General features: G+C 43.6%; 1 protein-coding gene across 6 annotated transcripts in view; it reads left to right on the forward strand.

The window, feature by feature from the left end:
* The window catches only part of CDC42BPA (CDC42 binding protein kinase alpha), a 157,026-nt gene that overhangs the window by 38,593 nt on the left and 106,175 nt on the right, over nt 1–12,258 (forward strand). For all 6 annotated transcript variants that reach the window (XM_081941643.1, XM_081941642.1, XM_081941644.1 and 3 more), the window contains exon 2: nt 2,118–2,209. In XM_081941643.1, the coding sequence (XP_081797769.1) occupies nt 2,147–2,209 (63 nt within the window). In that variant the 5' untranslated portion in view covers nt 2,118–2,146. The remainder of the gene's footprint in view (nt 1–2,117; nt 2,210–12,258) is intronic.

The following is a 12,258-nucleotide window of genomic DNA, read 5'->3' on the forward strand; positions in this document are numbered from 1 at the left end:
TAACTGGTAACATCAGCATACTGATGACCAGCAGTTGACTAGTTGGGGGGGGGAGTGTTGGTTTGGGGGAAGAGGACTTCCTCCCTAGGTCTTTTTTGTGGGGGTAGTCTAGGATTCTACTCTCTCACCCATCCTTTTCAAGTGGTAAGCCCTCTCTAAGTAGTTTACAGGTCAGCATATTGCCTCCTACAGTCTGGGTCCTCAGTTTACTGACCTCAGAAGGATGGAAGGCTGAGTCAATCTTGAGCTGTTCAGAATTGAAATTCTAGAGTGAGAAGTGAATTAGCCTGCGGTACTGCATTCTAACCACTGTGCCACCATGACATTGAAAGAAGCTGTCAATGACAAACCATTTCCATATTCTTGCCAAAATAATTTTATTTATTTTTTATCCCAGCCTTATTATTTTATAAATAGCTCAATATGGTGAGCATTACTAATACGTTTTCCTCCTCCTATTTTACCCACAACAACAACCTTGTGAAGTGAATTTGTCTGAGAGAGAATGACTTGATTCAAAATCACAGCCTTCTCTGTGATGGGCCCAACCCTCTGGAATGACCTCCCCCCCGACATTAGAACCACTACTGACCTCCGCTCCTTCCGACAGAAACTGAAGACACACCTGTTCCGACTGGCTGGTCTGGCATAATTTGTAACGTCTACCTCCTGGCATATACATTCTTACTGGTTTTTAAAGGGATAGTGTTTTAAACTTAACCTGATATGACTTTGGGATTTTAAACTTTTGTATCGATTTATTTATTTAGCTGTACAGTTTGGCATATTTTATCCTCCTCTCACACATGTATTTATGTAGTTATTACTATGTTTTAATTTGCTGTACTTTGATACGGACTGTACACCGCCCCGAGTCCCTTTCGGGAGAGGGGGCGGTATATAAACGCTAAATAATAATAATAATAATAATAATAATAATAATAATAATAATAATAATAATAATAATAATAATAATAATAATAATAATACCCAGCTGCCTTTCATGTCTCAGGTGAGACTAGAACTCACACTCTCCTGGTTTCTAACCTGATTTTTAACTAGTAGACCAGTGATGATTGTGAAAGTTTTCGGCACTGAGTGCCCAAATCGGAAAGTGCGTGTATGCATGTGCATGTGTGTGTATGCATGCATGGGAGGACCAGAAACCCGAAGACCAGGTGGCCGGCATGCACAAGTCTGTTTTTGGCTGTTTTCAGGCTATTTTTTTGGCTGTTTTCCAGCACTCCAGCACCCGGGAAGATTAGCTGGCTGGTGCTCATGTGCATGCCGGAAACCAGAAGAGCAGCTGGTGACAGTGCATATGCCCACAGAGAGGGCTCTGCATGCCACCTCTGGTACACATGCCATAGGTTTGCCATCATGGTACTAGACCAAATTGACTCTCTGATTGAATGGTAATGTCTTGTAATCAGCAGGAATAAAGCTTTTTAATATTTTTTTATCTCGAAAAAAATCTAAAGGCAATTTTCAGTAGTCTTAATGCTTTACTTTAAGAGGGTGAATTTTTTTTTTCTAGTTGTATGACATTTCTAAAATGACAGATGAGATGGACTAGAGAAGAAAATTTGCTGTTGAAGCAATTTGTTTTATAGTTCCCAACAAGTTGTGTTGTGTGATAACTTGTGAACCATTCCCTTATTTTTGGCATTACATCGAAATTTAGAATATTGCATCCAAATTTTATTTTGTTTTTAACTTTAAAATAGAACTGTGGAAGGCTTTTGTTTTTCAGACTAGCAGTGCTAAAAAGAGAATATTTTAACACAGTTCCTTCTTGCTACTTATATGTGATACTGGGGAGGAATACAACTTTTAGCCAAGTGATTATTAGGACTTCCGCTATGTGAAATTGCTGAAGCAAGTCTTCTAGGTCTGTAAAATGTTAATACTTTTCTTGCAAACATTAGTAAAAAAAATGTTACAATTAAAAATATTTTAAGCATGCATTTGGAATGTTCTATCATGTCCATGTCAACAAATCCATTTATGGTCAGCGAATAGTAGATTATCAGTTGGTTATACCAACAATTTCTGAAATTGTATAGACTTTTAATTAGGTATATTATGTAAAGTGATCAGTATTTTTCTGTTTTTAGGTAAGCCTTTCACATCTAAGGTGAAGCAGATGCGATTGCATAAAGATGACTTTGAAATATTGAAGGTGATTGGCCGAGGTGCCTTTGGGGAGGTAAGATTTAGAAACTATGTTTTTGCACCATCTGTAGTAAAAATGTACTAATACTGTAGAAACATGATACATATAATTAAATTGCAGAAGACATCTTTGATGTTTCTGATGTACAGTGTACATAGTGTGTCATTAGATTTAATGATACATTTGCCTTTTCACGGTAGTTCATAAGTCTTGCATTATGCCAATGACATTTGTCCTTTATATTTGTTAATTTTTAAGAGATTGATAGGACAAAATCATGTGTAATGGTAACCAACTATACACTATATGATTGAGAAGATCATATACTATGAGATTGTATTATTCAGAAAGTTCTACCTTACAAAGAGTTTTTGAGTTTGTACCTGTTTAGTAGGTTGTGATTTTATAAAGGAAGTAAAAAGGCATTACCATCTCTCAAGTATCTGTCAGAAAAGTTACTGTTAGTGATGAACACAAAGTGTCAATTAATGGATGATGTTTTGTGGCCAAAGGACCGCAAGAATGAGCTGAAAATTACTTCCTTAATATCAGGAGTTCTCACCTGATCATAATAGCTGAGCTCCCCATTCACCTTCCTCTTTAACTTTTCCTCTTTTCCCTTAGAGGTCAGAATGGGAAGAATTTCTCCATTCAGTCTGCATCTTTCTTCCAAAGCTAACCATTGTCAATTTTACATCAGTCAGTGAAAGAGCATATGCTCCTTGCCTCCTAGCATGAAACCTTCTGGATTCTGATATTAGCAGTACTTTGCCTCCTTGATGTCTGTCTGCTGTAGTAATACATTGGCCAGAGTTGTTGTAAATGCTTCCTTGATGTTACAAGAGATCTGTTATTTGAGGTGCAATCATAGATTGAGTGACATTATGTAGAAAATAAGGAATACAACCTTGATGGAGATATACAGAAACCCACCCACTAGGCCAAAGGGGTTGAAGCACTTTTTTAAAAGTCTAGAATAATGATATAACTTTGAGAAGCAGCTGAAGCATATGCATCTCTGAGTCACTGAAGTATAAGAAGAACGAGGAGATCCAGAACAATCAGGCTTGGAAATTCTAGCTAATCGCAATAGAAATAGTTGTAGAGTTGATTTCCAGGCTTAGTCAGTCTGGATCAGGGCAATCTAACTGTCTGTACAATATCTATATTGCTTAGTATGGTATCCTCATCTTTTTATGAAATACTAGTAATTTTAATTCAGAAATAATATTCTGCTTCCTGAAGATAAAAAAGACAAACAGAGCATTCAAGAAGTTGAGCTCCTTTGTTGTGAGAAATGTACATTACAGGTAATTCTCGAGTTACGAATGTAATGGAGCCTGCCAACCTGAGTGTTCATTAGACTGAATCATATAAAGTGAACGTGAAAACTCCCTGCTTTTGCCCACACATTTGCTAATCGAATGTGTGAGTCGCTAAGTGCATGAGGTATCTCATTGTAGGGAAGGCCATTGGGGGGGAGAGCTAGTGATGGAACAGACCACCCAGGGATTCCCTTGACCCATTGAGATATCTCTTCACAATTGCTTTCCCCCCATCCTGCCATGCCAGGTCTTACTTACTTGCAAAGATCTAGCAAGCTGCCTCCTCTCTGCCATAGTTTCTTTGCATGCTCCTGGATCTCCAAAAGTGGAGCAGTGAGAGCAGAGGGAGAGCAGGATGACTGTGCCCTGCTCGGCTTGCGATCTCCCTCTAGGCTCTGATTGTCTTTGCAAAAAGACCTTGCTGTCAAAAACAGAGCCCGGGAGGGACACGGCAAGGGCTTTTTGCAAAGACAATCAGAGCTAGAGGGACACAATCTCCCTTTGCAACGTTTTTGCCTGCAAGAGCAGAGCCCAGGAGGGACACGCTGGCCCTTCCAGGGCTCCATTCTTGATGGCAAATACTTTTTGCAAAGACAATCGGAGGCTACAGGGATGCAATCTCTCACTCTGCAGACTTCGGCAATGAAACAGCAAATGGAGGGAAGGCCTGAAGCATTGAAGCCTTCCTTCTGTTTGCAAAACTTTTTGTCACAGATCTTATCCAGGCCTAAAGTAGTGCGAGATCATGTGAGATCAGTAGCATGAGATCTCGCGCTATTGCTCTTGCATGATCTCACAGTACTTTAGGTCTCTGTTCTCTGAGAATGCACTGACGGCCTGAAGCAACAAAGCAGGCAAAGAAACCATGGCAGAGAGAAGACAACTTGCTAGATCTTTGCAAGGCCCAGTGCTTGTGGATACTTGGTGGGAGGGGAATAGACAGGGCGAATGTTGCAATGCCTCCCTGGTCATTCATAAGGGTGAACAACTGCATGGTGCTGCAACATTCATAACTTTGGGACTGTGTCATAAGTACTTGGTGGGGTTAATGTCGTAACTTTGAATGGTCACTAAGTGAACTGTCATAACTCAAGGATTATCTGTATTTGAAAGTTTTTACACACTGTAAAACAATGTGTCGCTCTTCTGAGTTTGACCAGCAAAGGAAGAGACCACATTGAGGGGTTCAACAGAAATCTTTACTGGACTTGGCTCAGCACACAATGACTACATAAACAAAAGTGTCCGAGAGTTGGCGTTGCCACAGTGGTTTGCAAATCATATTAAATGACTGTTTTATCTCTACATATATATCAATAATTATTTAAGCAATTTAGATAGCTAATATGTATTAGTTGAATTGCTGGATTAAGATTAGGGAGACCTAGGTTTATATCCACCCATTGAAGCTAACTTGATGACATATATTCAGTTATTATTTCTCACCTCAGAGTAACTCATATGTCTATTTTTCTGATTGCCTATTGCTGTGGGGGAAAAGACAGGATATAATCTAACAAAATTTACTTTGATAATATGCTGATAGCATCTGCCTAGCTTTCCTCCTGAGAACATGTACTTTAATTCTTAGTTATCACATAAAATCTATGTTTTTAAGATCAGCATTCTATTTTCCTCTTGATGCAAGCCTTTATTTCTAAAACTATATACTCAGGTTTGGCAAAAATTCAGTTAACAATATAGATGTCCCTATGTTTTTTTTAAATTAAAAACATAGATGTTAACTTCTAGATTGTTTCCAAAAAGTCATTTGAAGAATTCTAAGGAACTACGAAAACTTTTTAGTATGACTTTGCTACACTCCCTCTATAATTATGTGCCTCCCTAAAAATAATCTATAATCTAACAGCAGCACAAACTTCAACTGAAAAACCTTAAGGTATTGCTTTCAAGCTTACTCCAAGATCAAATAAAGTTTGCTTTGGAGATATAAGAAAAAATGTATAAATGGTTAGTGAGGGAATAAATTCTGATTTTTAAAGATTATTCTTGTAACTTTCATTCTGCATATATGGATATAATTTACAGGGAAAGTAATTCTATTGTACAGGAATGGAACCTTTTCTTAATTTAGAATACAGACTGCATGCAGCTGTCCAGTTTTTCATCACTTTAGTTCAAGGCAAGGACAGTTTGTGCTAGTCTGGATAGACAATGCATATCTGCTACTGTTCGTGCCAAATGAATGCAAAACGGCTAATACTCTGATTACTTCCTACATTTTTTTTAAAAAATCCTACACAAGAAGCTATAGGAATCTGTTAGATTTCTTTCCCCCTCAGATATCTTCATCCATTAAAATATTTGAAGAAGGAAAGGCAAGTATGTTGATACACAAGAGACCTAACTTAGTAAAGAAGGAGAAATCATTTGACAGCAAGCCAGATGGCAATAACTATTTGTGGGAAATATGGAAGAAGAATTTTGCCTTTTCCCTTTCCTTCAAACTAAAACCAAAATGTTTATATCAGCACATACCACAGATTTTTAGCAGGCTATTCATGGAGGAAAGCACACTTCTAAAAACATTAAATATTCAGTTTTAATAAATCACAGTGGCAGACTTTTTTGAGAGGCCAGGGAAAGTATGTTGTTATCACTTTACATTTCTTTTCTATTTGCTGTTTCAGTATCATGTGCAAACCTGTGTGTGTGTGTGTGTGTGTGTGTGTGTGTAATACTGATGTAGATACAGTTTCCAGTTGAGAGAAAACAGAATTTGAACTAGCCCATTTTGAAATACTTTGTATTAATATGCATTATATAGTAATTGTTGCAGATATGAGCATTTTATGATTTATTCGTAAGATTTATCCACTATCATGATCCACTATCATACCTCTCATTCCTCTCATAGGAGTCATGAAAATTATAGGAGTCATGAGAATTATGTTTCTTTCAGCTTCTTAGAGATGGATGCTATTATTATAGCATTTTATATTCTATAGAGGCCACTACTACCATTTGGGCGAAGAAGTTCAAAACTACATGGCTGTTTAATTTGATTGTTTAATAATGGACACTCAAAAATACTTTTTTTTTCTTACAGTGTTTAATAGTATATGTTAAAATTGTGGAGAAAGACCCCAAGAAAGGTTAGGGTTAATTGATTACTAGTTCTAGATCAAAGCTTTAAGCTAATAAGATTAGTAGCTACTAAGAATTACAGTAGGTATTTAAGCTAATAAGAAATCTCACAAGACATAAGGTTTCTGTACATTTGGGGGGGGGGAGATTGCAAGCATGATAGTCAGCTTTGTTCTATGTGTGTGATATATATTGATTGGAGCACACATAATTATGGATGAAATTTCTTGAACAATACAGTTGAAAAAACTAGTTCATACTGGTCATGACTTTTGCCTCCATAAGGAAATCATTTAATGTCTTAATTACAGTTTCAAAGTTGTGCTTATGTCAGTAGTATGACCATTAGTTTCTAATGGTGTATAGGAACAAATATCAGTGTAGGTGCTACTAAGTTAAATTACTATAACGCTAAATTAATAATCTCTATATAAATTAAGATTTCCTGTTCTCCAGTTATACTGTTAAGAGGCATTTCTACCTTCTAGTTGTGGATTTGGTCATATAAGCTATGATTTCATGAATGTGATGTGTAGAAATCATTTCTATTTTTTACAATTCATTGCGTCTCTGTAACTGAGTATTTGTCATGCTCCATGTGAAAGTGCTCATCATGCCTAGACTGAGTTATGTTGTTTCACAATGTTGTTTTGCTCTATGCCAGTAGTCTAAGCAACAAAAGCATAGATAGTACCAATGGGAAGAAGAAACAGAATTTCAAAGGGCTATTTTAGATGCCTTTTTAGTCATTTTAACCATCTTGGTTATTTTGATTACCTTAGTTATTTTGAACTATTTTTGAGAGATTCTACTCTTTTTATGCTGATTAAATACTTTTCTATGTTGTCTACCACCTACTATCTTCAAGATTTGAATAATGTCAAATGCCAGTCATGTGAATCCCATTCAGAAATACAAGGATGCTATGAGCCATCATTCATACGCTGCTACTGTGGCAACCAAAAACAGTTGGTCCTGGAATTAACAACAAAGCAAAGCCTTGAACAAGTCGCTCCGGTTTCTCTCTGAAGTCCTGATGACCTGAATACAGAATTGCCAAGTTCAGCCACACATGACTGAGCAAACCTCTGCTATTTTATCATTTATTGTTATTTTTATTATCATTTCACCCAAATTTGTTATTTAAGGGGAATTACAGTACCATAAAGTTTTAGACCCTTGTGAAAATGAAATATTTTTTTCCAGAGTGGGTTTGCACGATGGTCCAGTGATGGTATCATGACAGCCAATTGGTCTCGAGACTGGGTTGAAGCTGAAGCCATGTCTCTGAGCTCCTCTCCTCTGACTCAATCCAGTCTGGCCAGTGTAGAGATTAAAAATTTCTGACTCCTGAAGATAATTCACCATTACTGGACCCTCCTCAAACCAGCACGGCTTCCTGCCTTCCTGGGACCCTATCTCCTCCTTCTTGTAAGTCCCCGTCAGTGGCTGCGGTTTTCCAGCTGCCTGTGGTTTAACGTTTCAGACCTGGGAGGCTCCGGTGGCTGGGTTGCTGCTCTGGCGTCCATTTTAGCTGGCAACCACGTGGAGCCTTGATCCTTGCAATCGGCACCAGAGGGGGCTAATGGGCTCAGCCCCTAAACGGATCGCGGATGCGCTGCAGTGAGCAGAGTCATCACAGAGAAGAGCGCAAAGCTTTCGGCACCAGCAGCAGAACTCCCCAGAAAGCCGAGGCAGTCCCAGAGGGCTCAAATCGTGGCAAATTCAAATGAAAGGAGTTGCGAGGGGAGGAAGACTGGCTGCAGCTGCTGAAAAGGGGGTGAGGGGCAGATCACGGCGGAAGGGCGAGGAGTGGCCGTAAGTAGGAAGCGTGATGGTGGACAGGGCTCCTTCTCCAGTGTCCCCTGGGGAGGATACCTCTTCTAGGCAGCAGCCTATCGCCTCCTCCAGAAGGCTTAAAGCCTCAGCCAACTCTCACCCTTCCCATGCCAGCCAGCCAGACGAAGAAAGGAGGCACAGGGCTTTAATAAGAACTTTTTCCAGGGTAGAGAAGTTGCGGGCCCTGCAGGGCAAGATCAGTCCCTCCCCCTCCAGATCCAGGTTCAGGTCATCCTTAGGGGGTTCGTTGAGGCAGGATTTTCCCCCTAGATCCCCAGATTCCTTGAGGGAGTGTGGGGGGGGGGCTCCCCATTCCCCCCCTTTCCATGGAGGAGCTTGACCAGGTAGACAATCAGGCTGAGTTTCTTTCTCAAGAGTTTCTTTCTCATTCGTCCAGGCCTACCCTGGCACCTATCCCCAGCCATAGTCAGATGCCAGAAAGCCCCAGCTGGGATTCCCTAGATATGGAGGACCTGCCTGTTGACCTCCAGAATCTCATTGAAAGAGCCATCGCTTCTGGTGTGACTGCAAGCATGTAGCTCCAGGTGCCTCGCCCTGTCCCTCAGGGTAGGGTCATGGTTCCCAGTACTTCTTCATCCCAGACACAGGGCCCTGCCCAACCGGTGTGTCACCTTGGGTCCCCTTCCTTGGCTAGCGAAGGGTCAGTTTTGGAGGACAAGGCACAGCGAGACCCAGACCTTTCTGAGGATGAGGAGGATATGGAGCCTTACCCCCCCCCCCGCCTTCATGGGGTTGTTTCCCCCACCTTATTCCTGTCCCTCCTGCACAAGGTGTGTGCCACTGCCCAACTGGAGAGCAGCGAGGTGACCAAGGAGGGGAAGCCAGCAAAGAAGCCCCAGGGACCGGTCTTCTCCGAGCCCAAAACCGCTAAGGAGGAGATCCCTGCTCCCCATTTATTCCTGGAGGTAGTAAAAAAGCAGTGGGAGACACCTGAGGCCTTCCCAACTCCAGGTAGTAATGACAGGTGGTTCTATAACATTGAGCCAGATTTCTCTCAAGCATTGCAGATGCCTTCTTCGTATCCTCCTGTGGTGACCTTGGCTGCTCCAGCCTCGCTGGTACCCAAGGATGTGGCAGACAACCTGAAGGCAGAGGACCGAAAAGTGGAGATAATTCTCAGGAAGACCTTCCAGTCGTTGGCTTGGGTCATTAAGGCGGCGGCATCTGCATCCTTTTTGAATCGCACGGCCATTCTCTGGATGGATCAGATCCAGGCGTGTGTTCCACCCGAGGACGTTCACCTGCACCAGGACCTTAACAAGTTAGTGGTGGTCACTCAGTTTTCGGCTGACGCAACCTTAAATGCTATGAAGTTTGCTTCCAGGGCTATGGCATCGTCCGTCGCATCTCGTCGCCTTCTGTGGCTCTGGGGCTGGCAGGCGGACAACAAGGCGAAGTGGCAACTGGCTTCAGCAGCCTACGCAGGGGGCTCCCTCTTTGGGACTTCCCTTGACCCCATCCTGGTGGAGGATAAGAACAAGAAGAAGGTGCTACTGACATCGACCAAGAAGGCAGAGCAGAGGACCACGCCCTATTATCGCAGGTCTGCACAGTGACCACAGGAGCAGGAAACTCACCAGAGCAGGTACCCTCCCTGCAGTTCGGATAGGCTGTCCGACAGGGGATTCAATCAGGACAGATCCCGCTTCTAGCCCAGAACAAACCGCCCTTTCGGGGGGGTCACCCTTACCACTGGGACATGTAGGTCTCCTGTGACCCCACCCATTGGTGGCTGCCTGGCTCTGTTCGCAGACGCCTGGGCAGAGATTTCCACTGATGCCTGGGTACTCAATACAATAATCCATGGTCTCCATCTGGAATTCCTCTCCCCCCTCCCAATTGTTTCCATGTGTTCCCCCTGGCCAAGAATGTTGATAGTGCCAGCAGATGCAGCAGGCCATCCAGCATCTGCTCAACATTGCGGCCCTAGAGCTGGTCCCTAGGGACTGGGCGGGCAAGGGCTTCTATTCTAACCTTTTCCTAGTGCCAAAATCGTCGGGGGAATGGAGAGCCATTTTGGATCTAAAGCTCCTGAACCAATTCTTGGTGTACAGATGTTTTAAAATGGCCTCCCTCAAGCTCATCTTGGCAGGGATTCGGGAGGGGGACTATATGGCATCCATCGAGCTCACGGAGGCCTACCTGCACATCCCCATTTTTCCCAAGCATAGGCGTTTCCTATGCTTCTCCTACTTAGGGGTTCACTATTAGTACAGAGCTCTACCATTTGGGTTGGCTTCGGCTCCCAGGACCTTTACCAAGGTGTTAGCAGCAGCTGCTGCCCACCTGAGGGAGATCCCCATTAGCCTTTATTGCTACCTGGATGACATCCTCATCCAGGGGGCGTCTCCTGCCCAGACTAGATCTCCAGCAGGTCATTGACACCCTCCAAGGCTTGGGGTTCTCAATTAACTTTGAGAAGAGTACTCTCTCTCCAGCCACTTGAATCCTCCACCTGGGGGCGGTTATTGATTCCCGGTTGGGTCGAGTGTTTCTTTCTCCGGATCGCAGGTCCAGTTTGTTGAAGTTAATTAAGCAGATCCAGAAGGATCGTTGTGTTCCCGTAGCCCTTCTTTCCAGCTTGCCGAGGAAGTTCATCTCCTGTATCGAGGTGGTACTGTGGGCACGACTACATGCCAGGACGCTCCAATGGAGGCTGCTTCCATATCAGAGGGTCGATTCCAGCAACTCGATGCTCAAGGTACCAGCGACACCGCAGGTGTTGATGTCTCTCAAGTGATGGATGTCCCTGGCATTGCTCAGGGGCTGCGAATTCAGGGGGCAGGAGTGCCTCATATTGACAACAGACGCCAGCCTATTCGGTTGGGGTGCTACCCTAGATTCCCACCTGGCACAAGGCTCACAGGAGCGACCTTCGACAGAACATAAATTGGCTGGAGCTCTGGGCAGTCCACCTCGCCCTATGACAGTTCCAAACCTTGGTAGAAGATCACCACGTCCTCGTCTTAACAGACAACATTGCAGCAAAGGCTCACATAAATCGATGGGGGCACACACTCCAGAGCGTTACACACCGATATGATGTCGCTAGGATACTGGGCGGATACTGGCACTTGTGCTCCATCCAAGTGGAGCACATCACCGGTGTCGACAATCATCAGGCTGACTGGCTGAGTTGGGAGATGGTAGACAACGGAGAGTGGAGTCTGTCCAGGGAACTCTTCCAGAGGATTTGCCAGAGCTTCAGGAAACCATTGGTAGATCTGTTCGCCATTCCGTCCAACGCTCAGCTGCCGCGGTTCTTCTCACTGTTCCCAGCTTGGGGAACAGAGGGGGTCAATGGCCTTCGTTCCAGGTGGCTGGTCAGGCTGCTGTACGCTTCCCCCCGCCTCTCCTTCCCGGGGTCATCCAGAAGGTAGTCAGAGAGCAGGCGGAAGTAATCCTAGTGGCCCCCTATTGGCCCAGGAGGGCCTGGTTTGCGAACCTGTTGAGTTGTCGGCAGGGAGACCATGGAGGATCCCCCGGGGGGAGGTGAGATTGCTCCAGGAGAGGTTGGTCCAGATCCACAGTGGCTCCAACTTGCCGTGTGGAAATTGAGCGGGAGTGCCTAAGAGGCGCCCTCCTGTCCCAGAGAGTGATCAGGACCATTGAGGCTTCCCGCAGACAGTCAACCAACCAGATTTATGATTCCACCTGGGTGATGTTTGTTTCCTGGTGTCAGTCTGCCCACATGACCCCTTCCAGGCCACGGTCCCTCAGGTTTTGGAATTCTTCCAGGAGAGCTTGGATAAGGGCCTGTTCCTAGCTACTGTTAGGGGACAGTTGGCG

The sequence above is a fragment of the Natrix helvetica genome (assembly GCF_964273705.1).
Source record: "Natrix helvetica genome assembly, chromosome: 2".
Classification (NCBI taxonomy): domain Eukaryota; kingdom Metazoa; phylum Chordata; class Lepidosauria; order Squamata; family Natricidae; genus Natrix; species Natrix helvetica.